We start from the raw sequence: 27,132 nt of genomic DNA on the forward strand, positions 1-27,132 counted from the left end.
AACATTTCCATCAGCACAGAAAGTTTTATTGGTTAGTGCTGGTCTAGATTTCTTACAGCCAATATACATATTTTAATTTGCTGCTTATCTCTTATATTACCTCTGGAAAAGTTAGAAAGTGGTGACAAGTTCTGGGAAAGTTTTCTTAAATGTTTATTTGTTCTCTAAATGTTTCTAGCTATTCTGCATAGCTTAATTTTAAAAAGGAGAAAATATTTATTTTGACCCATTTTTAGAGCATGATTATGTGTGTGGAATTCATATCAATTGTCATGTCCTGGTTGCTAAATTTTCTTAAAGTATGCTAAAATTGTGGCCAAAACTATGTTAATGTTGCCAAGGCTATTGGCAGAAATCTCTTTATGATGTTGCAACATTTGAAATTAACTAGTCTGGACATAGACAAGGGAAGTTATGTTGAATTCATTCTTAGTAGCCATTTTATTTGCAAAGACTCCAAATTACTTGCCTACCTTCATTAATCCAACATCCAGAATGAAAGTCCAGGCGCTAACAAGGAGTGGGTCAGCTTTAAAAAACTGATCCAGCTTCTGGTCTATCTGCAAGCGCCCTACTCTACCCTCAGCAGTTAAGAGAGCAGTGACCAATCCTCCATGGCTTTCGTAGGCCCCATGGTACTTCGCATGTCCTGCCAGTACATCGTCTATAAGTCTTACTGGACAAATAAATGAATATTTGATCTGGTCTGCCCTGAAAATCATACATTTGACAGCCGGCTCATAGGATTCATGAAGTGGGACTGCTTTGAGTTCTTTTTATTGTGGAATGATATCTACTGAACTAACTTAGTAGGATTGGAATTTTTGGGTGATTACCAGTCATTTTGGTGAATCTGTGCTGAATGAAATTAGGGACCAGTAAGCCACAGGCTTTCACAGAGGAGGGCTAAAATGCAGCTTATTCTGTTTGCCATTGCAGGAATGGTAACTCCAGTTTTAAAATAAAGCTGAATTAGGAAAGCTACAAAATACCATAATAAAATCAGAGAGCATCTGGAAAATAAATAAGCAGTCTTTCGTGTCTGTGTATATAACTTTGTAACTGAAGCATACATAGAAACATTTTCTATTTTTCTTTTCCATATATTTTATACAAAATATTTCTCAGAAGACTGGGATTTCTTCGAAAATTAAATACGTAGGTGTATATCTGCTGTTACTCAGCTAGAACAGCTGGGCAGTGATCCTTTTAAACTGTTTAGAGAGTGTCGGTCTCTGGTGAGATCCACTCTCCCTGCATCTGGTAGGTGGTGTTCCTTGTGTAAACGCTTGAGGCAGGTTCTACACCAGGAAAATTCTGAAACTGTAACTCAGTCCAGTTTCTTTTCTTTTTAAGGAATTTTTAAAAAAATTAAATGTCTCCTTCCCAACCAAATGGATATTAACTCTGATAAAATTCTTTGCCAGACACTAACAGCATCTATTGTGTCCTGTGGCCTGAGGTTATAAGATACCTTAAGGATTTAGGAGAAAAGAATTCTTTCTGTCCTGCAGTTTCTGGTGTTGGTCATGAGAGAGTGATAATGTCTCAATTCTTCATTTGTAGATTACAGTCAGCAGAGACAGTGGTGAAGACGTGAGCTCCCCCAAACACGGGAAGGAGGACCCAGACAACATGCCCCATGTGGGCGGCAATACGTGGGCTGGCGGAACAGGTTGGTAGCACGGGCATTCTCCTGGGACAGGCACCCCGAGACTTCCCGAGCCCGCGGAAACTGCACACCCCCCCTGAGAAGGCTCAGGGACCACTTGCCTTCTCTGCCTCCCCCGTTAGTCAGCTGTTCTGTACTTTTGCCCTATGTCCCGGCATGACATCAAGACGGAAAAACTCTGGCATTTGGAGTCCCAGAACTCTGCCACCCTGGGACCAAAGACGGTTCTGACACTCCCAGCATTGCCACATCAGGAAAAGGGGAAAATATTAGCTGCCTGACAAGGTTGTGGTATGGATTACATGAACTTGTGATTGTAAAGTGCTGAGCATGGGACCGGGTCTGAAGAATGTGTTCGTTAAAAAAGTTAAGCCCTTCTTTTAAATTGGGATCACGCCAGCAATCTATAGTAAATTCTTTCTTGACCAGCTGACTTGGAAAATAAATGGGTCTTGCCTTCCCCATCTCAGAAGTGAGTATGTTGAGGATGCAGGGTTTTGAGATAAGAGAGTGGGCTGCCGTTTGAACCGATGACTCTAGTCCATTCCTTCCTCTTGGCTGCCTGACAGGAGCATTGTTCCCATGACTGCTGTCTTCCTCTTTCCTGCGGCCACTGGGGCAGACATATCTGCTGGGCTGCAGGAATAGGGCCAGACTATGTGGGCACTGTCTGATCGTATCTTGGCCGTGAGCCACTCTGGCACAAGCTCCGTACTTCACCTTCCCCGAGGATGCTGTGTGCCTCTTGGCCTTGACAGCCTCGAGAGGAAATGGCTTTCTATGCTGAGACAATGTGCTATCAAATAGGCCTGGAGACTTCTTGCCTATTCTGTTTATTCATCAAGCATCAACTTTAAAGAAAGCATATTTTTAGAAATGTCCTTTGATCTTGAAATTAGTGTCAAGCCAGCAAGATTTAATCCATATGGAATGCATTGTGGAACGAGTTGGCCAGATGTAGGTTTTTCCCAGCAGTGGACTACTCTGGAGCGGAGATTCTCGCTTTTTATTCCGTTTGAATCTACTAGCTCACCTCTGTCCAGACTGAAGACCCTGTTTTTGTTTCCCTCGGCCTTTATTTTTCTATCTGTCGAATCTTTTTTGCTTCAAATTCTTTTTCTGTCTGTCGTTCTCAGAATTCTCTATGTGGAACTTAGTCTGACCCAAGTCACTTGATCCCTCTTTCATCATCAGAGCACCTCCCTTACGTGTTCTCCCATATCTTCGGAGCTGATTTAGGGTGTCCAGGATTAGCTTCAAGATTATGCCCTGAAGTCTAGAACCTCTGACCAGCATTTTCATTTAAGCAGTATAAATTAAAGGCTCTCAGAAGCAGAGGTCGTGAAGAGCTCCCTGCTCATGCCCTCTTCACCCTGGTGCAACTTTCCCGAGGGTTCCTGTGACTCATGCTGAGCATCGCTCATACCAACCTCTGAACAGCTGTGGGTACTTTCTCTTCACCAAGACTGATGTCACCTCAGCGCCCAGGAAGTGTTCCACGCAAATCCGTGACCCACCCATGCCTAAGAAGAACTTCCTGTAGGAAGGGAATCGGGTCACAGAAACAGCTTTTCTGCCTCTGGAGCTCATTGTCATTGTCCAGTTCCTGGTCCTCTCTGCCTCCAGGCTGTCCCTGAGTGAGAGCCAGGAATCACACACGTCTAAGAAGGAATTTTCCACCCCCAATTTCTAAATAAGAGTGAAATCAGATGTGCTCAAATCGAAGGGAAACATATGATCGTTAATAGGCTGTTCTCGCGGTATTTCCCAAAAGGAAGTGACCTGCCTGGACCTTGGTAAGGGTAGCAGTGCATACTGAGTTTTACTTTTAGTTTATTACACCAATTAAGGCTCCAAGGGAGAAAAGATAAATGTAACATCATTTAACCAAAGCCTAAAAGCTTTAAAAATGTCCACTTTATGCAACTTAGAAATGACCTCATTCTCATTCTGTGACCGGAAGTTGTCTAAATAATCATAGTAGTTCTTATTTTGCACCAGATACTGTTCTAAGCATCGTGGCCTCATGACAATGCCAAGAAGTAAATCATATTAGTATCTCCATTTTACAGCTGAGGAGACTGAGACACAGAGAAGTTCAGGAACTTCCTTCAAGGACACACAGATAGTGTATGGGAGCAGGATGCAAACTCAAGCAGTCCAGTTTAACTGTAAGATGCTCTGCTATATAACACTAGTATACGACACAATATGATACGATACTTTCCCTCCAGTGTTGAGTTCTCTTCTAAGTGTCCAAGTTATGTGTGCATGAACGAAAGAAACTGATTGCTAGTATATTAATCATTATAAAGCAGAGGTAATAAACTGGTAGCCCAGGGGCCAAATCTAGGCAATATATGTATTTTGGGGGTCAACACAGTATTTTAAAATAATTTGAATGTATTGAGATAAGGCAAGCTTTCTCTAGCTAGCCAAGGTCCTCCTCACCTGGTCTTCCAGGCATTTAATTTATATTTACAACATAAACAGTTTATGCAGTATTACACAATGCACACTTGTAAGCATGCAGACTTGGGTTTATATTGGAAAAACTGTTCTGAAACTGACAGTACCCAAAGCTGACTATATCCTCTATCCTCACTGTCTTTCTCTTATTTTAGGGAAAAATAAGGTAACATGTGAGGGACTAGGAGTGTTGCTCATTTAATTAACAAATATGTACCAAGTTATCTATGGAGTTCAAGCCACTCTTATAGGTACAAAGGTATAAAAATATATAAGGTATAATCCCACCCATCATATGGTTGGTGAGAAAAGAAAAAAATAAACATTAAAGGGTAGTAAATAGTGGCCAGGAGTGATCCCTATGAGGTAGAGTTATCAGATGAGGTGTCCTAGGATTTGGACTGACGCTTGGAATATGGGTAAACTTCAGCTGGATGGAGAAGAGAAAAGGCACCTACACAGGGGAGTACCCTTTGTTTCCAGAAGAAGGTCATTTGAATATTTGATTACTAATTAGGTACAGTTAACATGCTTCACGGGACGGCTTTCAAGCCACGATCTGACTTTTATCTTGTGGCCTGGATCAGACTTAACCACCTGGATTTTCACGGTTTCCTTCCAGGAGGAAGAGACACCGCAGGTCTGGGCGGCAAAGGCGGTCCATACCGGCTGGACGCAGGCCATACCGTGTACCAGGTGTCGGAGGCTGAGAAGGACGCGGTTCCTGAGGAGGTGAAGAGAGCTGCCAGAGAGATGGGCCAGAAGGCCTTTCAGCAGCGGTGAGTGGGTCACCATTCACCTGGCGCAGCACAAACTGAGACCCATAGCACCCACCTCCCCAGCAGAGACAGCCCAGGGGACATAAGGCCTCATTCTCTCTGCTTGGTGCAGTCAGTTCAATGCATTGATCCCACGTGGCTGAGGAGAAACAGGAACTGAGCCCATTAGAAACAAAAACCAAAGAGACCGCTCTTAAGAGAAATTAAAGTTCAAATCACTCCGTCCACATCCATTCCTAGGCCCCAAAGGGAATTTAGAAAACTTTAGGCGGTGTTCCCTTCCTGCCCTCAGGAATCTTGTAGATAGGTGTGGGGACGGGACCTGTAAACACGCACGTGCACACTCAGACTCACGCACTCATACACACTCCTTAAGTGCTGCCGTCCGGTGGTACGGAGGCCATGCCTCCTGCTGGTGTAGACAAGGATAAGTCAGTGAGGTGGGGCCTGAGCTCAGCCAGGGTTTGGATCTTCCAGGAGGGGAAACCTAAATGAGCAGGATGAGCACAGTGTCTATGGCGGAGAGAGCCAGCTTGCCCATCCAGGAGGAAAGGTACCAGCTGGGTGGGTGCGGAGGGAGGTTGAATGTGGAATCCCTGTCAGTGGGTGGAGGCTTTGAAATCCAGGCCAGTGAGCCTGTGGCTTTTAGATGATCCGTAACCCATCTGGGCCACTTTGATTGGAACCATCTAAAAAATAAGAATCCACATGATGCTTTCACTAGACATCCACATGTGTTCTTTAGCTAAAAGCCAAAAATACCAAAGGACCGGCAGTACCTCCTTTAGGAGTGAAGGAATTCGTAGTGGTTTGGGAGGCAGCTTTACATTGTTGTGCTCAATGGAAGGGGCTGGGTGCCATTAGAAAAAAGCACGCTTGTGTGTGTGTGAGAGAGAGAGAGAGAGTTATGAAGTTCCTCCCACGTAGAACATCTGGTATTACATTACACGCTGTGCTTACACATCCTGCAAGTAAACAGCACAGAACAATAGGGACAAGAATGCAGGCCCCTCCTGCCACACCCTCAGGAAAGCCTGTGAGCAGTAGGAGCCTCGTGTCCCCAGCAGGTAAATAAGGCAAAAGTGTCCCTCCCAGCCATTCTGCTGACTTCCCAGGAGCCCTGGATGTATTTATCCTCACTGTGCCCAAATTGGCTTGCATGGAGATGGGTGACTTACCTCTCTTCCTCCTCTCAAAGAAGTTAGGGGACAGATAACTATGTTAGAAATGAGAGAGTTTCACCTTCTCCAAAAAAGGTGGGAGGAATGCTATACGAAGATCTTGTTAGGATTCAAAGACCGCTCAGCCTTCCATGTAAACAGTGAAACATCCACTTAGGAAAAGAACCCAAACAGGAGATACGCCTCATTCTCCCCTCCCCGACTGCTGAGTTCCTAGTGTTGCCATGCTCAGAGTGGTCTCAATTTTTGCACAAGTGGACAAATAGCGTGCTTTGACACACATAGTTCATGGGGAGGTGGAAAGAGCTTTCCGAAGTGCTTGGGTACGAGTATGCAACCCCTTCTCTGATTTCCATAATAGGGGGAAGAGACCGGGTTCTGTTCACCACCACCCTGCAGGGGAAAGAAGTCAAGGAGCATTTGTGATAATAAGGCAACTAAATTTAGTGGCTGTGGGAGAGGAAAGGGAAGAAATGGGGAAGGGAGTAAGAGAACCATACACCTCTGCTAATTACTGCAGAGAAGACTCTAGTCCAAGTAAAAGAGAAGACCATAAGGTGGTTGAAAGACAGGAAGTGAGCAAGAGTATGAAAATAGAGGGAAAGAAATAAAAACACATGGAAATCCTGAGAAAATCAGGGCATAGCAAAACGCAGTAAAGAGGGTGCTTTCTACTTTCATGTAGTAAATACTCCTATTTGGTGAGTATCCAATTTAGTACTGCTGAAGATTCTCTTTAACTTTTTATTATGAAACTTTTCTCTTTTTTTTAAAGATTTTATTTATAAGAGAGAGAGCGAGAGAGAGCAAGCAGGGGGAGCAGTAGAGGGAGAGGGAGAAGCAGACTCCCTGCTGAGCAGGGAGCCCAATGCGGGACTTGATCCCAGGACCCTGAGATCATGACGTGAGCCAGAGGCAGATGCTTAACTGAGCCACCCAGGCTCCCTATTATGAAACTTTTCAAAGATAAATAAAAGGAGGGAGAAACAGAGAGAGAACCCTATGGACCTGTTCTCCCAGCTTCAAGAAGAAAAATTTGGCTCCGCTCCCAGTCCCCACCCCTAGGTTGTTTTGAAACTAATCCAAGATGTCCTATCTTTTCACTGTAAATATTTCAGAGTATATCTCTGAAAGATAAGAATCCTTTAAAAAATTAAAAAACATACAATTCGACTATCGTATCTTTATCGTATCTTTAAAAAAGTAATAATTAATTTAATTTAAATTAATTTAAAAAGTAATAATAATTCTTCACTATCATCAAATAGTCTGTTTTAAAGCTATTTTGCAACTGTCAGCATATGTAGAATGAGGTCAAGTCCCTCCATTTATGCTTTATAGTGTCCTCTACCTTTTCTCCACACTTCTTATCACCTTTTCCCACTGTATTATTATTTGTATGAAGAGCTGATTGCTTCTCCACTGACTTTTAGTCCCTTGAGAGCAGGGGATTTTGTTCTCTAATACACCCCAGTACCTATCGCTTCAACCCAGTGCATGGCAAACACTCATACACACATGTGGAATGAATAATGCGCACATGAATACCAATGCTTTATTCAGAGTCTGGCTGATACTTAATTCAGAAACTGGCTAAACCAAACTGGGTGGGGGGTTGGGTGAAATGAGTGATGGGGATTAAGGAGGGCACTTGCTGTGATGAGCACCAGATGATGTATGGAAGTGTTGAATCAATATATATTGTATACCCAGAACTAATATAACACTGTATGTTAACTAACTGGAATTAAAATAAAAACTTAAAAAAAAAAAAAAACTGGCTGAAACCAGAGTGACAGCCAGACCCATCCATCAGCCTGGAGGTCCCCCATATTGCCTTAAAGAGCCTAATACTACTCTACATCAAAAACTAATGATGTAATGTATGGTGATTAACATAACAATAAAACATTATTTAAAAAAAAGAGCCATAATACTACTGATAGGCTCTTGTCATCATCAAAATAGCCTCTAGTTAGCATTCATCTGTATCTGGATTCCAGTTCTATACCTCTTTCTATACATCAAGAATTGGTTGATACTATACACCTGAAACTAATATTACGCTGTATATTAATTAACTGGAATTTAAATTAAAACTTTGAAAAAAAGGATTGATTCGGGAAGACTAACAGAGGTAGACAAGCATAAGACATGCAGAAAGCAGGACAGAAACATTAAACCAATAAAACATGAATGAGATTGATAGTGAGGTATTTTCCATGCCTAAAAGGGCGTTCAAGGGGCGCCTGGGTGGCTCAGTTGGTTAATTGGCTGCCTTCAGCTCAGGTCATGATCCCAGGGTTCTGAGATCGAGCTCCGCATCGGGCTCCTTGCTCAGTGGGGAGCCTGTTTCTCCCCTGCCTGCTGTTCCCCCTGCTTGTGCTTTCTCTCTCTCTCTCTCTCTCTCTCTCTCTCTTTTGCTCTCTGTGTGTCAAATAAATAAATAAAATCTTTAAAAATAAATAAATCTTAAATAAATAAATAAATAAAAGGGCTTTCAAGGTGGACGTCAGCTGATAGAAGGTGTACCTACTACCATTTGTAAAACGAATCAGTCTTACACAGTAGATCTCAGCTTAGGTTTGTTTTCCTTATAACTGGTCCAAAATTATAGTATTTAAGTCTGACCTATAAGAAAAGTAAAATGAGAACCAAAATTCCCAGACTCTTACGTAACAATAAATATACCCTTTAAAAATATACTGTGCCAACAAAATGCAGTTAGTCCACATAGATTACTAGGATGTGAAGCAGCTGTACCCTGCAGTTTTGATCAGGCTTAAAGCAGCAAAAAGACATATTTCCAGCTAGTCTTGTGGGCTTTGAGAGTATTAGCACCAGCAAGCTTATCTGATCCAAAGGCTAAAATTTCCTATTTTCTTTCCCCATTCCCTGTGTCAGTCTTCATCTTTCAGAATTTATCAGCTTTGAACACCTTGTAGGTGATCTTTCTGAAAGCTGACACAACCTGGAATATGATTTCCAGATTTCTTCATAATTAAAACAGCATGTGGTGTGTTTTTGGGTGCAACACGATAGTGCTAGAAGTAGCCTTATAAATGGAGCTGATTCTGATCTCACTACAAAGACCAGTCTGCCCAAGGTGACCTACCAACTGCCTGATTCCTTTCTTGTTGCATGTGTGTACACACGCATGTGTGTATTTTTCCCCCTGCTAAGGACAAGCTGTATCCACATTTTTTTTTCTAACCTCCCTTTGGAAAAGTACTAATCCCCCTTCTTTGGAAAAGAGCATATTAGCTTCCTGTGTATGAAGGGAGGAAGTAGCATATCCTGCAATATTCATGGTGCCCAGCTTCTGTCAGCCTTGGTATTTGAGACATAACTTAATCTAATGAAAATTTATAGAGAGGTTTAGGAGATTGCCAAAACCAAACATACGAGGTATTGTTGGGAGGTCAAGTCCTGTGCATGTATCCCTAGCTGTTCTTCAGAACAGAGAGTAAATTAGATTTAGAAGGGCCCCTTGGCATGTCACCTTGGGAAACACCATTCAGCTATTATTTACCTTTTGATAGTCAGTGTTTTCAAAGTGTTATCTAACAGTGTTTATTGAGTGCTACCATGTGCCAGGCATTGTGCTAGGTACTGGAGGCTCAAAGAAAAATAAGACTATTTCTTCTCCCAGAGGAATAGAAGAGAAAATATCCATGTAGTAAATCATATCTAGTAATGTATTTTTCATTAAATTTTTGGTTTAATTATACAAACACACGTGCATATGTGTTTTGTGTACTGGATCTCAGTGTAAAGCATATTTCCTTCTGTGGAAGATAAAGTTTGAAAAGCACTGTGATAGAAGGAAATAGACATTTCTAGCAAAAGCCATAATGTACAGAGGTTTCATAGTAGATATCTACAGAAGATTCATGAATGGGAATGATCAGTTTTACTGGAGGGATCAAGCAAGACTTCAAGCGGAATCTTGACAGCTGAGTTGGTATTAACCAACCCCTGCAGGTGGCAGGGCAGGAATTGCAGATCTGCCCATGGCAGTGTGGGCCTAACGTTATGTGATTCTAACAAGCCTCCAACGTTCTAACAATGTTCTAAGCCTGTGTTGGCTGAATTCTCCCCGGCGCTTGGCCTGACATGGAGGAATAGAGACCATTCACTGTCATTCAGCATTTGGGGTTTCTGTTCCCAAGAAGATAAATCTGTATTTGAGATAAGAGTTTCAGCTATGGACCTGGGATCCATACCTCCCAACACCGCACGCACCCATACACGCATGCGTGTGCATGCACAGCAGTTTAGAAGACTGTGCTATTATTGCTAGGCTCTGTTGATGCACATTCATTAGTGCCTATCTGAGGATGAGCGCCTTTACATTTATCGAAACTTACAGAAACACTTGATCAAGTTAGTGCATTATGGATACAACCCTGTAAAACCCAAGAGAGCCTCTCTCAGTGAATGAACCTTCTCCTTATGACTGGTTTAAGATGCTGCATTTTAAATAATCCTGAGTCTTATTTTTATTTCGGTCATTCATTTCATTCCACTTTGAGCACCTGTTAAGTGCTGGGTACCATGCTGGGCACTGTACACATAACAGTGGGACTCAATCCTTCTCATAAAGGAGCCTAGTTGGGGAGACAGGCAGCCGATGGGCATAGCAGGGGGAGGAAATGCTCTGATAGTGAGAAGCACAACGTGCTATGAGAGCAAAGAAGACAGACCTGGGATCAGTGCAGCCTTCCTCAAGGTAGTCCTCAATGATTTGACTCTTGAAGAGAAAGTTGGAGTTACAGGCAAAGAGGCAGAGAAAAGAAGTTCCCGGAGGGGGAGCAGCCCAGGCAGGAGCTCCGAGAGGTGGGGGTGTGCCATGTTCAGGGGTCTCTAAGTACACTGGTGGGGCTGCAGTGGAAGCTAATGAGGAAGAATGATCAAAAGGAGCACTGCACTAGCAGGAAAGGACTTCAGAGCCACAATCATATGAAAACACAATTATCCTGTTAAAAGCACACAGCAACTTCAGAAAACTCTTGTATTCTACAAAGCAACACATTAAATTACATTCTTTGGGCCTGAGCTGTTTTCTTGGTCAACCAAATACCTGTCCTTGGTCTCTGAAAGCAACCCACGGAACTCTTCTAGGAACCTGCCCCATAAACTGACCAACTGCCAACAACGTGACATGTCTTTGGGACATGGCAACAGTTTGCTCTAGAGCTGACTCACTGGTTCATGAGGGCCAATTGTGCACCTTTCTTTCCAAGTCAGTGCTCAGTGATCTTACTGTTAGTAACTTGGAATTGATCACGAGGGGAGTATTTACATCAAAGAAATCAGCAAATACTATGCATCAGGGCTTTTTGTTTGGTTGGTTCAGTTTGTTTTGTTTGTTCTAGAAGGCTCCTTGTTCACCATGTACCAGCCCACCGCTGGACATTTTCTTCCTTTGAAACTCCTAGCTAGAGACATTACTTCTTGCCTTTTCTCCTCCAAGGCAACCTCAGTTTACCAAGGACCTTGCTACAGTTCTAGCAGCAGATGAATGGAAGTAAAAGACCACATGTACATGATTTCAGCTATTATCTTTTCTACCCCCTCTGGTTTCAGGTTAAAGGAGATCCGAATGAGTGAGTATGATGCCGCAACGTATGAAAGGTTCTCAGGTGCTGTTCGACGGCAGGTGCACTCACTCCGAGTCATCCTGGATAATTTACAGGTAATCCTCCAACAGTGGACTAAGAAAATAATCTGGGCCCAAAGCTGGATGCATCCCAGAACTATTGGAGAAAGTTATCCAAACCCTATTAAGCCAGTCAGAAAATATTAATGCCAAAATGTTTGAGTAAGACTGTGGATCACTCCATGGCCTTCTCAGGTGAGTTTTCCAAGGAAGAATATTTGACTCTAACTGTCCTGTCCAGGAAGCAATAATTTGACCAGCAACCCTAGAAGACACTAGATTTCCTGATTCCCCTCATATAAGATCTGTGAGCATCCCACCTTAACTAGAAATTCACAGATAGAATTCTCTTCCTACAAATCATTTTACTGTCATGGACTATAGAGACAGAGGAGCATTTTGGGTCATCCAGACTGTGCATTCTCTGGGTCTCCTGGCATCTCCTCCTATGTTCCCCCTGCCCCTGCTTTGCCTGCCATTTTTCAGTTTTAGACTGTGGTTGTCTCAGAAGCAGTTAATACTTCTCTTGCCCCTTAAAATGTGGATTAAGATGCTTCGGTATTTCCCAAACAAAGATCTGCTATTTGGAGAATTTGCTTAAAAAAAAAAAAATCCATAGGCAAATTGTGTGAATAAAGTAACATGGAACGATTGGATTTTTTTCCAGTAAAGATACTCACTTTACTTTTTTCCAGTAAAGACACTCACTTTACCAGTGCTTATTACCCTGGGCATGGAGGGCAACTTCTGGGTGATTTCCAGGGCAAGGCAAAAGGTGAAAAAGAGCCAAAGTGGTTCATAGGAGATAAGGGTGATGAGAGGCAGTGCTCATGCTAAGACTGAAGAACGAGTGCTTTAGTCGGTCATTCATTTCTTAAGTTCTTGATGCACTCCAGACATTAGGGCTAGAAAAATAAAATGCAGCCCCTGCCCTCAAAGAAGGAACTCAAAGACAAATAGGCAGATGACTTCTTAGATTCTATAGAGAAGTATGTGCACAATGCTATGGAATGAACGAAGAAGGGCTTTGTGGAGAATGTAATGCTTGAGTTCACACTTGAAGGATGCTGAGGACTTTCCAGATGGTTGAGGAGTCAGGGCATTCCAGACATAGGACACAAGATGTACAAGTCCAGGTTGTTCAGTGGGACTGCAAAGAGCCTGTGTGTGGTAGGGGATGGTGGCAAAGGAGAAGGCTATCAAAATCCCGGAGACCTTGGGGTGCCTGGGTGACTCAGTCAGATGAGCATGCGGCTCTTGATTTCGGCTCAGGTCATGATCTCAGGGTCTTGAGATCCAGCCCCATACCGGGCTCCACACTCAACGGGGTGTCTGCTTGAGATTCTCCCTCTCTCTTCTCTCTCTCTCTCAAATAAATAATAAATCTTTTTTTTTTTTTTTAAATCACAGAGACCAGATCACAATCTGGCCCTGGTTTCCATGATTACATGCAGACAACATTGAGTGTTACCCTGTGTACAAATAGGCCATTAGATTATTGGCAGTACCAGAGAGGAATGTGAGAACACATTTTTAACTGAAGGAATGAGAATCCTCATCTGGTATTAGTTCATGTCTTGATTGGTGTTCATTGGGCACCAGGCTTTAGTTACTTTTATAAACATCACCACATTTAATCCTCACATCAGCCCTTTAAGATAAATGATACTATGTTCACCAGATCAGCCAAAGGAAGAAAAGGTAGACGCACTACTGTGACTTCTTCAAGTAGGACACCCGTTAAGCCTGGGTTAGAGTTAGGGTTACCATTAAGGAATGACTTCTGCTAAAGCCCACAGTGATGAGACCAGTATCAGAAACAGTGTCCAGTTTTGCTTTCCACCCTCAAAGAGAGATGTGAAAGAAAACTGTGAAGGACTCAAAGAAAAGAAGCAAACACGATGGAAAACAAAAAATTGGCACCTATATAAAAACCATAAAGGGATCAGAGTTAATAACTTTCTAGATATCTTCAAATAGAGTAACTAATTATTTCAAGGACATTTTCTCTTCTTCCCTGGAAATCTTAAAAAGAGAAACTAGGCTTAAATAATAACAAGAAAGAGTTTTAAGGTATAAGAAAGGGAATAAAAATGATGTAATCCTTGGAGGAGAACCTAAAACGGATATAGAGCTACCATCTCTCCAAATATACAAGCATTTTAATAATAGCAAGCATTTACTGAGCAATTGCCATGTGCCAGACATTCTACTAGATGCCTTACATTATCAGCACCATTTTCATGATCTCTTCCATCATCATCATTGTCATCAGCATCGTTTAGTGACTAACAGCACCAACTCTGGAGCCAGACAGCCGGGTTCTGTAAAATGCAATGACAGATAATAGGGCAGTTATGCAGATTGCCTCAGATGATACATGCAAACCGTTTAAACAATGCCTAACACGTAGCATTCTCTGCGGAAGAATTTGTTTCATCATTACTTCCCTAGTTTTTGCTAATATTCATCAGCCTGGACTGCAAGCCAGACACCCAGTCACATACTTTACATTCATTCATTGTGCTGGTGAATCCCTTATGATAACCAGTAAGAACTATTTTCTACATTTGATAGATAAGGAAGCTGAGGCATGTAACCCATCCTCACAGTCTTCTGAAATGTAGCTATTTTGTTCACGCTTTGTACTGAGGGAACTGAAGAGTAGAAAGATGATGTGACTTGGCCTGGGTCATGTGGCTAGTGAAGCGGGTATCTGAGCCTGAAACTCGGGTCCCTGTTATATATTAGGCGTCTGTTATCAGCTGCTAACTGTACAATTCTGTAAGAAGAATCATTCTCACATATATTCATAAAGCATTTTGCATCATTATCCAGATGCCAACATAGCATTTTCAAGTGTTTCCCTTAAATCCACAGAAGTGTTATTCTCAGGTGGGCCTTCTAGTCCTCCACGAAGACAGATAGTGCTAGTTAAAAACAGCTACTGGCCAAGGATAGACAGGGCCTCCGGTGGAATATGAGTCTTTAGATTGTAACCAAAACAAGAAGGCTTTGTTTGGTCCCCCTTTCGCCACCGTCTGCCAGTCCTGTGTGGCTCTGATTGACTAATAGCTCCCAGCTGTGTTGAGGTTGCTGTGTAATCCCAGTAACCATGGGTGTTTCCTTGGTGAACAGCAGAACGTCTGGCCAGGAACTAGCAAATCATCATTTGAGATGACTTCTCAAAGTACAGCTTCAAACCCACGCACTGATTCCAGGCGGCAGGGCTGAGATGTGAAGAAAGGGAATGTTGTTGTCACTTCTGTTAATATCTGCTTCAACACATGCTTCTCTTGCAACTCCCAGCCTTCCCAGTTAGGATAACCATCACCGGTGACCTCCCTTTGCTTCTTGACTGGATTCTGTATGGGATATCATAGGGTCCTGGTTATTGGACCTTTTATGAATCAATAGCAAAAATTTTCTTATTAGAATAGAGTCTGTCATAACTTCAATTATACTTGGTTCAGAATCTGCATGATTCCTGCATTCCCTGACAAAAGAAAATATCCGTTCCTCAAAAAGCCACTGATTGTAATCATATCTTTTCTCCAGCATTTTGCTGATCTACAATCAATAATTTCATTCTCAGGCTAAACTAAATTAGCCTTTCTCTGATTGCTTTGGCTAGCATGATATCTCCCTGAACCAATAATTATATTCTTTTTTTTTTCCCCTTGAGTAATTCAAAATGAGCTTAGGTTGAGATAAACAGTGTTTTTGAACATTGATGTGTGACGTGCTTAGGCACTGAGGGCACAGAGATTCACGGAATACTATCCCTGTCCTCAAGAAGGCTATAGTTTTAAGGAGTGGGAAAGACGGGCACCCAAACAGATCATTTCAGCTGAGTATGGTAGGTGTCTACGTAGACAGATGCATAGAATGCAGTGGAAGCCAGAGGAAAGGGATTCTAGCATAGATTTTTCAGGAAAGGATATACATGAGCTGCCTCTTGAAGGATACACGAGTATTCACCAGTTAAAGGAAAGTGAAACCAATGCCCCAGCAGAGAACATGGCATAGACAAAGGCATGACACTGCGCGGTCTCAGGTGTGAGCTGAGGGCAGATCTCAAGTGTGAGCAGGATTCCATTCAGCGTAAAATGCACACAAGGACTTGGGGCTAAGAGGCAGGTAGGTGTCAGGCAAGGAATTTAGACTTTATTCTGAGCACCCATTGTATTCATATGTAAAGAACAGAAAGCATTTCCTCATTCCTTTTATTTAATTTATAATAACTGTATTTCATCCAGTAGACATTTGTTGAGTATCTCTTTTGCCTAAAATTTCCTTCCTTCAAAGACTAACTTAGGAAAGAAGATACATGTGTAGTTGTAGTAGAAGACACAATATAGTAAATGCCACAGTTGTATTTTAAATCAATTACCGTGTTATGTAGACAAATGTGTGAGCAATTTCTAGGCTGTGCAGCTAGGGAAAACTCAGAGGAAGTGCCATTTGAGCTGGACCATGAAGGATGAGCATGGTTTCAATTGGTAACTCTTCTAAGGATGGGGATGGAAGGACCGTCTTGACCAGAGCTTCTGAAACCTGTGGAGAGAAGCCACGTTTTTTTCATTGACCATGAGCTAATGCTTTTATAGAATAAAATAGAAATGAATTACTGAAAGAAAGATATAAAAATGAACATACAAGATACAAACCCGTATTATTTAATATTAGACTCAGCAAACAAAAAGCACTTTGTCATATTGCCATACCAGTTTTTAAATGCTTACTGTTCACTTCTGTAACTTATTTCATCATGGACCAGTAGCAAGTGTTTACTCACCAAAGGCAGTTTGCATAGCTCTAGTCTAGACAGAAGGAACCTATGAGCAGAGGAAGAAGCCTTGAATACAAGGCTCTTTGGAGAACAACAAACAGTCCAGAAGGACTAGAGTTCAGAGTTTGGGGATGAAGCTGGGGGCAGTGGGTAGTAGGAGAAAAAAAGAGGGGAAGGTGAACCCCCAAGGGCCTTGAACACCACGCTAACTGTATTCCATAATCAGTGAGGAGTGTGAACGTGACTGAGAAAGGGAGTCATATAGTTGTATTTTCTTTAGGAGGCTTCATAACCATGGAGAGAGAAAGTATCAGATAAGAGAGAGGTAGGGAAACCCGGAAATCAAATCATTAAAATTACTTTTGGTATCCAGATAAGAAGTGATAAGAACCCGAGCCAGGGTGATGGAAGTGAAAATGTAAAGGATGAGACAGTTTGGAGGTAGGACAGGAAGACAGTGACTGACTGAATGTGAAGTGAGGGGAATGGTGAGGTTTTCAAGCCCTAGAGAATAGCAATAGGGAAGCCAGGAGGAGGAGAGGCTTGTGGAGAAAGCAAATGTTTGGTTTGGATGTTATCATGTTTTATCACTCCTGGGACACCTACATAAAAATGTCAAGCATGATATTTGAAGATTTTAAGATGTGGCTCTGGAGGTCAGGGGCAAAGTTAGGACTGGATAGGTTGCATATCTGTAGACACACCTGTGTCTGCGTTCTTAAGGTCATCTGTGTAAAGCAACTGCCCAAGCCAAGAGAAAAGGTGTGTTGACTAAGGTGAGAGTACAGAGCAAAGGGAAAGGAAAGGTGGAAACAGCCACGTCAAGGAACGTCTGCATTTTGGGGAGAACAGTAAAATGCCAGTTACTCTTTTTTTTTTTATTTATTTATTTTATTATGTTAATCACCATACATTACATCATTAGTTTTTGATGTAGTGTTCCATGATTCATTGTTTGCGTATAACACCCAGTGCTCCATGCAGTACGTGCCCTCCTTAATACCCATCACCAGGCTAACCCCTCCCCCCACCCCTCCCCTCTAGAACCCTCAGTTTGTTTCTCAGAGTCCATCGTCTCTCATGGTTCATCTCCCCCTCCGATTTCCCCCCTTTCATTTTTCCCTTCCTGCTATCTTCTTTTTTTTTTTAACATATAATATATTATTTGTTTCAGAGGTACAGGTCTGTGATTCAACAGTCTTACACAATTCACAGTGCTCACCATAGCACATACCCTACCCAATGTCTATCACTCAGCCACCCCATCCCTCCCACCCCCCACCACTCAGCAACCCTCAGTTTGTTTTCTGAGATTAAGAATTCCTCATATCAGTGAGGTCATATGACACATGTCTTTCTCTGATTGACTTATTTCGCTCAGCATAGTGCCCTCCAGTTCCATCCACATCGTTGCAAATGGCAAGATTTCATTCCTTTTGATGGCTGCATAATATTCCATTGTGTATATATACCACTTCTTCTTTATCCATTCATCTGTTGATGGACATCTTGGCTCTTTCCACAGTTTGGCTATTGTGGACATTGCTGCTATAAACATCGGGGTGCACGTACCCCTTCAGATCCCTCCCTTTATATCTTTGGGGTAAATACCCAGTAGTGCAATTGCTGGGTCATATGGTAGCTCTATTTTCAACTTTTTGAGGAACCTCCGTGCTGTTTTCCAGAGTGGCTGCACCAGCTTGCTTTCCCACCAACAGTGTAGGAGGGTTCCCCTTTCTCTACATCCCCACCAACATCTGTCGTTTCCTGACTTGTTAATTTTAGCCATTCTGACTAGTTAACTCTTTTTAGCACCTGAATGGCTCATCACTCAGCACATGGCCTTAGTGGCCATGAGGGACAACTTCAGCCAAGTGCTGCCTAGAAATACAGTCCTGACTTCCAAGCTGCTTGAGCACGGGCCTCTAACTTGGTCTTCACTGGATGACCGTGAACATGTTAAAATAACAAAATGCTGTTAGCGGTGAAAAACCATATGACAGGAGAAATTAGGGAAGAGTGCTAGTGACATGCAAGAAGCTTTGAAGAATTTGTGCTAAGTGGAGTGTGATGAGACCCTATGAATGACAGTACTAGTGACAACTCAAAAACCTCCCTAGGAAATAGCATTACTAGCTAGGAAGTGCACGAAACCCAGTAGAATCAGATTGGCCTCCCTCGCATGGAGAGGTGGGGAATGGAAGCCAGAGCCCTCAAGCTGGTGAGTAGCAGATCACTTGACCTCCACGTTGTCACTGCCAAACAGCAGAAGTTGAAAGCAACACCAGGAGCAGTGGGGGTGGGGAGGCCTAGATTTTAGGCCGTGGATACAACCACCAGAAAGCTGGAGAAGGAATAACACCGGGAAAGGGGCCAGACCAGCCTTAACTTATACTTGGCCTGAAGATGAGATCAAACAAATGCTAAGTGGCCCCCTTGCAATGGCTTTTCCAAACAAAGTAAGAAATGATGTGGAGATGAAGTTCTCACACTGGGACTGTCCACAGTTCCAACTCCTTCCCTACTGAGTTCCTGAGCTAAGTAGTGTAGATTTAATTCAGCTAAGAGCATCTGTTTAAAATCTTCAAGGAGAACTCTAATAATAACAAAGTGGCGAGTCAGTGCAAGCAAGGAGAGTCTGTTCCCAATCTGTTCCTAAACAGTTTTGTATAGCTGTCTCATCATTCAAGAGTAGGGATACCCAAGAACGAAATAACACGGGATCTAAGAGATGATTCTGCAGTGAGGTAGAGTAACATGCATCCAAGAGGTAGAGGAAGATGATGCTGCCGGGCTAGAGTATTTTCTTCCTAAAGTACCAGAGTTCTAGAAAACATCTGCTTTGTGTTCTCACAATTCAAAGAAACTTGAAGTATGTGAAATAAGACATGGATTTAAAAAAAGTCTGGCTAAGAAGCAAGCAGGAATAATAAGGGAGTTGAATGCAATAAGGAAAGATTATTTAAAAAAACTAAAAATGCGGGGTGCCTGGGTGGCTCAGTCATTAAGTGTCTGCCTTCAGCTCAGGTCATGATCCCAGGGTCCTGGGATTGAGCCCCACATTGGGCTCCCTGCTCCGCGGGAAGCCTGCTTCTCCCTCTCTCACTCCCTCTGCTTCTGTTCCCTCTCTCGCTGTGTCTCTCTCTGTCAAACAAATAAAATCTTTAAAAAAATAAAAAATAAGTTAAAAAAAACTAAAAATGCAGTGCCAAAACTGAAATCTACATTAAAAGTAGAAGGAACAGACTCAATCCAGTCTTAAGTCTAAGTACTAACATAAGTGGAAATTTGAATTGTTATTCCAGACTGTAGAGGAAATAAGGAGATAAAAACCAAAAGAAAGCTGATCAATAAAAACAGAGCGGAGAGCTAACACACTCAGCCACGAGCCCTCCTGTTAAGTAGAACCTCGGCACATGGTGAGCATTCAGTAAATACATGCTGAATGAGCCAGTGAGATTCCCAAAGAGAACCTAAAAGAACACATAAACAATAATCAGAGTAAGAACAACAACAACAACAACAACAAAAAACTGTACTGAGCTGAAGACAGTTGTAAGTCTATGGATGAAAAACACTTCACAGAGGACCAGGCAAAAGTAATCAAAAGAGATGAGCACCTCACCACAACCTCACGGAACGCTAACATTTCCAAAACAAAGAAAATATCCTAAAAGCATCCCAGCAGACAAAAAACAAGCTATTGTTAGATAAAAATTAATCTCACATTAGTTGGCTCTGCAACATTGAATGCCAAAAGATAGTGACAGAACATCTGAGGAATTTGGGGGGAGGGGGGAGTTGTGAGCCAAGAATCCTCTACTCACCAAAGTACAAGGTGACAGAAAGACCCTTTCAGATATTCGGAGCCTTAAAATATATGTCACTTAAGTACTCTTTTTGAAAATAATTGTGAAGGAAATATACACACATGTGCACACACATACATATATAAAATAAGCACATAGGTTTAAATACTCCAGCCAGTGAAGAAGGGAATTAGAATTCTTTAAGAACGGGAAATTCATGGTATAAAAGGACTCCCAATAAGAATCAGAATCTGTTAAACCCAGACTCAGCTCTAAATAATTGTGGTCAATATGTTTCAAAGAAAACTCAAATATCAAGAATAAGGCTATGAAAAAAGTGAACTTAATAATACCAAGCGGGGCCTGAATTCTCATAGTATCTCACAAATTAAGCAAAAATCAAGAAGTCAATAGGAGGGCTAGGAGGAAGCAGAAAGTGTGATAATTCATATTACGTGCAAGAGAGACAAATACTATATTTCATTCCTGAAAATAACTAGAGAAAGAGAAGTTCAGTCAGGCCTTTTAAAAATTTAATCATGCCGGTATTTTTTAATGCATTTGCTGCAAATTACTATGTGTTTTCATAAAGACTCTTGTGCTTCCTGTGTGGAGAGGGGCCCACGGGGGAAAGGGGAGAAGCAGGGAGGCCAGGCAGGAGACCATGGCAGTGGCCTAGGTGAGAGAGAAAGTGCTTGTGCTGGGGACAGGGTGCAAATGGGAAGAGACGGTGGGTACGAGGAAGCTGAGGGGATTTTCCGGGCACTAGACGTGAGCTGTGGGAGAAGGAGGAAGTGAAGATGCCTGTAGGCCTGTGGCCTGACCAGCCCAAAGAATGGGGCTGCCTGGCTGCTTTTACTGAGATGAGGATGATTTGGGGGTAAGCAGGACCCGGTGGATCTAGGGCTCCGTTCGAACTGGTCAGTTTGCGGTACCTGCTGTATGTCCACACTGCTACGTGTGGTTCCCGGCTCCTTGGACGTAAAAAATACTGAATTCTTGAAGAACAGGCATAAAATTGCTTTTATTCATAAAAATGAATTATAAAATGACAGTACATTGTGACACAAAGTCGTAGTTTAGTTTCACATCAGCAAGCAGAAGAACAAACTCTTCTAACGAGGGTGGTCTTTGTTAAGTTCATGAATCAGTATTTAACCTTGTGGCAAGATGTCACTTCAAGAAACAGGGAATCCCTTAAAATAGGAAGGTCTGTGTCTTCTCTTCCCTGGGCAGCCCCGTTTCAGCACTTAGAGCAGCTAGCAAACCTAACAGTGTCTAGAAAAATATTTTTTGCTATGTCAAAATACTGAGAACCATTAAGAAAGTGTTATATTGTTTCCACTGATTTATAATTTGTTATTTTCTAAATACTGTGCAAAAGTTTACCTTAATCCAGCATCTTATTTTTTTAAAGGTGCAGATAAATTAACAGCATAAGAAGTATACGTTGATCAAACATGGAGAAATGTTACAAATAACAGGAGCTAATGTTAATGAAAGAATCACTGCTCCCAGGTATCCTCAGACATCCGTTTACATTTATTCATTCACGCAAGAAATGTTTAGTGATGATCATCTATATGCTTTATTCTGTAGAATGTATGTGCTTTCTACAAAAATTGCTACTTAAATCTTTCTAATCTCCTCATTAAATAAATACTGAAGGAATAATAGAAAATCAGCTTACTTGTAGAGTTTACAGGTAAAGGAAGTCCTAATTAACCACAACCCAGATAAGCAAAGACTTAAGATTAATCAGAATACTTTCAGTGCAGAAAACACAAGATCAAGTGTCACAAACCACAAGATAATTGGTTTTTGTCAAGTGTCTTCCTCCTAATGTCCTCACTGATGCAGATGAGTGTGGATGTACTTTCTGGTTAACCAGTTATTTCCCAGAAAATAAATTAACCAGAATACGTCATCCTCTGAGCACTTCGATTAGTCTAGGTGTTCTTTACATGAACATAATAAAACCGTATTTCTTTTCTAGAAAGTCTGTAACATAGATTTTTACTAGTGAAACCTAGCTTTATATATAATAAATTCTCATTAGTATGAACTTATTGTATAATCCAAAACAGATGGACATATTTATAAGAATACTTTACTTCATGCAATAGGAATATACTATAAAGCTCATTTTTGGACCTTTGTTATACATAAAAGCATATCTTTAAATGCAGTAGGAACTTACTAGTTAAGGAGGTATCTCAGTGAGTCCCATAAAATACACAGTCCATAATAATAAATATTTCTGTTCCAGCCCACAGTAAATTTTTAAAGTGCTCCCCCACTTCAGCCCCTTGCCTCCAAGAGTGTCCATTCTGACAGGCCTCTTCTTGTTTTGAGTTTCCAAAAATTGGTGGGCTGGCTAGATGGCAGACAATAAATTATCTGGCCATATTTATCTGCAAGTTCTTGACTTGAAAACTAATGAATAGTGCTTCTATTATAAAAATGTCTTTGTGCCCAGTAGCTCTGGATCAAAGGCTAGGACATACTTCCACTTCTCAAAAACAAAACCTACTGGCTCATGTTCCCAAAAATATCAATGACCAGCAGAACCAAAATTCATTTTTCCACAGATAAAAATAAAAAGGAAGGGCATATGCTATACACCCACCAGAATGGCTAACCATTTTTTTTTAAGCCATCAATATCAAGTGTTGGTGAGGATATGAGCAGATGAAACCTTTATACTGCTCATGGGAATATAAGTTGGAAAAAACACTTTGGAAAGCTGTTTAGCAGTATCTCCTAAAGCTGAACGTATCCAGGGTTCCTGCCCAACAGAAGTACCCACACATCTGCTCCAAGAGACATGCTCAGGACCGCTGCTGGCGCCATTATTACTGATAGCCTCAGAGCAGAAACAGCACCATTGCAGAGTAGATAAATTGCGACCGAATCATAGGATTGGCTATCACAACAGCAGTGAGCAAGAATAAAGAGCTGCCACACTCAGCAGCATAGGTAACCTGACAGGAGTCATGTGCAGCCAGAGAAGCCAGACACAAAAGAGCACATACTGTGGCTCTCCATTTTTACGAGGTCCAAAGCCACACAAACCTAAGCCATGCTGGTGGAAGTCAGGATAGGAAGTTACCTTTGGCAGAGGGGGGCGAATTCCAGAAGGAGCCCTGGGGGTGCTGTGGAGGTACAGGTGGTTACATGGGGTGTTCACTTTTAAAGTTCATTGAGCTCTGCACTTAAGACGTTATGCGCTTTACTTACAAGTATACTGTAGGGCGCTTGGGTGGCTCAGTTGGTTAAGCGACTGCCTTCGGCTCAGGTCATGATCCTGGAGTCCCTGGATGGAGTCCTGCATCGGGCCCCCTGCCCGGCAGGGAGTCTGCTTCTCCCTCTGACCCTTCCCCCTCTCATGTGCTCTCTCTCTTATTCTCTCTCTCTCAAATAAATAAATAAAATCTTTAAAAAAAAGTATACTGTACTTCAATTGTAAAAGTTGACCCCCAAAAAAGGAAGAAAGGGATAGCCGATTTATTGGAAAAAGCAGGTTCCTTCCCTCACTCTCACCCCGAATTTTACTAAGTTGTTTTCTTCTATCACACATAATGGAAATAGTCTTCAACCTAGAGAGCACCTTAAGGGATGATAATCATATCTAGGAAAAGAAACAACATTGGCATAAGAAAATCAAGACCTAAAATCCCGAGCTTCTTCCATGATGGTGAATCCAGAGACAGCAGACAAATATACTCTTTTTGTTGTTGTTGTTAAGATTTTATTTATTTATTTGACAGAGAGAGACACAGCGAGAGAGGGAACACAAGCAGGGGGAGTGGGAGAGGGAGAAGCAGGCTTCCTGTGGAGCAAGGAGCCCGATGTGGGACTCGATCCCAGGACCCTGGGACCACGACCAGAGCCGAAGGCAGATGCTTAATGACTGAGCCACCCAGGAGCCCTGACAAATATACTATTCTAAGGGAAAAGTAAGCATTTTATAGTTCTGCAGCCTTCCAAACGTGGGCAATAATAGGTCCCCTAAAAAGGACCCCCTTTTATCATTTTTAGTAATTATTAGCAGAATTCCACAGTGCTGTTAGACCAGTTGTTAACAAACCTATTGAATCAAAAACTGCATTTTATCAAGATCCCTAAGTTATTTGTATGCACATTAAAGTTTGAGAAGCCTTACACTCCATAACTTGCAAGCTAGTCTCAAAGATATATTTCATAAAAATATAAAAGGATATTTTTAAATCCTTTTGAGAAGAAAGAATTTATTTTTGTTTCAGATTATAAAAGTCATGAGTTCGTTATATGAAAACTGGAGGGGCACCTGGGTGGCTCAGTCAGTTAAGCATCCAACTCTTGATTTCAGTTCAAGTCATGATCGTCTCAGGGTCATGGGATTGAGCCCCATGTTGGGATCCACACTCAGCATAAGAGTCTGCTTGAGGTTCTCTCTCTCTCGCTCCCTCCCCCATCCCCAGCTTGTGCACATGCATGTGCTCTCACTCTCATGGAAGGAAGGAAGGGAGGGAGGGAGGGAGGGAGGGAGGGAGGAAGGAAGGAAGGAAGGAAGGAAGGAAGGAAGGAAGGAAATTGGAGAATAAAAAATTAAGGGAAGAAAACAATATCACCCATAATTTCACAACCCCAAAATAACCATGACTGTTAATATTTTTGTTTTCTTCCACATTTTTCCTTGCATGTATATAATGTACATACATATACATTGAGATAATACTGTATGGACATGCTTTTATATGATTATGATGTAACATTTTACAGTAGCAATCAACTTGCAGTAAATTTTTATCGAACACCAACTATGTATCAAGCACTGTTCTAGATGCTGCAGTTATGTAAGGGCTCTTATCCCATAAGCCTGACTTTCTACTGGAACAGACAGATAATAGAGACAAAGAGGTAAATAATACATTTGTAAACAGTGATAAGTATAAAGACAGTAAAACAGGGATGAGCTACAAAGTGGCACAGTACTTTTTTTTTCTTTTTTAATAACCCATGCTCATGATCTTGGACCTCTTCGATTCCTTTAGGATTGACATGTACTTTGTAGCTTTATCAGAAACTGTGATGTGCTCTCCATTTACTATTTGGTTAAACTGAGAGTTCCATATTGTATTTAGTTGAATTACATATCACTAGAAACTGAACAGCTTCCCTTGAACTTCTTCAGTGTCATTGCCTTGTCAACGCATTGATGACATTTGGAAAATCAAGGCTTAATGATAACAGTAGCACAGGCTGTTCTGTGACATGTCAAGTAATCTTGTTTCTGTTGTAATCCCATCTTCCTCTTAAACCCAGCCCTGGGTGCCACTTTGATGACAGCTAATTACTACTACCACATTCTCTTGTACTTTTCTGCAGTACTTATTTTCCCAGTCTAGACTGGTCTGTGAGGGTCTGTCTTCATCCAGTGCTCTGCAGTTTGGTATCTCCAAGAATCAGAGAACCTCAGGATCGAAAGGTACCTCAGTGTTCACCCCCAGTCGCATCTCCCCGCATAAAGCATCCTGGAAACCTGAGGAATGATCCACTCCAGACATCAGGCATGATGGGGAAGGGAAATAGGAGCCAGGTCCCAATCACTGTTGCAGGGGAGGGAGCCTGAGAAGGCCAGCACTGTGTGGTAAAGCTTTTCTGTCTTGATCCATAGCACAGTGGGAAAGGATTCTAGAAGACTCTGCTCACCCCTTCCTCCTACCAGCTGTAGCTGTATATCTGTCTCATAGAGTTTCATGAGCTCATTGAGCTATGCTCCAATGAATCCCATTTTCCTATAAGGTCATGGTGTTCTTACCAAGAACACACATTAGGGAAGAACATAGTTCCAAAGGGGCGCATGTAAGATAATTCCTGGAATTAACTGCCCACCAAATGTAATTTCTGTATGCTGGTGGCTTAGGAGTATCTCCATTTCATGTTCACATTAATATATTTGTATTCAAATGAGGGAATTTTGCATCTGTTTGCAGCAAGGGTATCAGGAATAAGAAATTAACATAAGGGGGCGCCTGGGTGGCTCAGTTGGTTAAGCGACTGCCTTCGGCTCAGGTCATGATCCCGGAGTCCCGGGATCGAATCCCGCATCGGGCTCCCTGCTCAGCAGGGAGTCTGCTTCTCCCTCTGACCCTCCCCCCTCTCATGCTCTCTCTCTCAAATAAATAAATAAAATCTTTAAAAAAAAAAAAAAAGAAATTAACATAGGTAGTCTTGCCTAGAGTTATAGTGTCTGAAGCTTCTTTGTGCAGTGGTTGGTCTGCCCCTAAAGGAGACACCGGCTGCCTAAAGCTTGGCTTTCTATTTTCAATGACAGTACTGTCCTGCAGCCGCCTCCAATGAAACAGTGATGGAAGTGTGCTTAAATTAATCTGGGCTTAGTTGTCCAAAATATGTCTCACTTGGTGATGACGATGATGATGATACCAGCTGACGTAGATTTCCAGGCTCTTCCTCACCCAATTCCATGTAGTATCTCATTTACTCTTCATAAAAACTCAAAGTAGGAACTAGTGTTATCTTTATTTTAGAGTTGAGGACACTGAAATGCAGACAGATTAAGTAACTTGCTTGAGGTCAGATATCTGATCATGGTGAAGGGAGGATGGAGACCAGGCTCTCTGATCTTAACTACACCACTCTCATTTGCACTCACATGATCTTAACTACCACTCTCATTTGCACTCACATGATCTTAACTACCACTCTCATTTGCACTCACATGATCTTAACTACACCACTCTCATTTGCACTCACATGATCTTA

General features: G+C 41.9%; 1 protein-coding gene across 3 annotated transcripts in view; it reads left to right on the forward strand.

The window, feature by feature from the left end:
* The window catches only part of VWA8 (von Willebrand factor A domain containing 8), a 338,064-nt gene that overhangs the window by 290,349 nt on the left and 20,583 nt on the right, over positions 1 to 27,132 (forward strand). For 2 of the 3 annotated variants that reach the window (XM_028105773.2, XM_028105791.2), the window contains 3 exons: positions 1,567 to 1,675; positions 4,764 to 4,920; positions 11,691 to 11,799. In XM_028105773.2, the coding sequence (XP_027961574.2) occupies positions 1,567 to 1,675; positions 4,764 to 4,920; positions 11,691 to 11,799 (375 nt within the window). Of the gene's footprint in view, positions 1 to 1,566; positions 1,676 to 4,763; positions 4,921 to 11,690; positions 11,800 to 21,781; positions 21,883 to 27,132 lie in introns of all 3 variants that reach the window. The other variant, XR_003609736.2, reaches the window with a different exon arrangement.

The sequence above is a fragment of the Eumetopias jubatus genome, unplaced genomic scaffold, assembly GCF_037043125.1.
Source record: "Eumetopias jubatus isolate StellerSeaLion01/CBP00866 unplaced genomic scaffold, mEumJub1_p1.0 scaffold_3, whole genome shotgun sequence".
In the NCBI taxonomy this organism is placed as follows: Eukaryota; Metazoa; Chordata; class Mammalia; order Carnivora; family Otariidae; genus Eumetopias; species Eumetopias jubatus.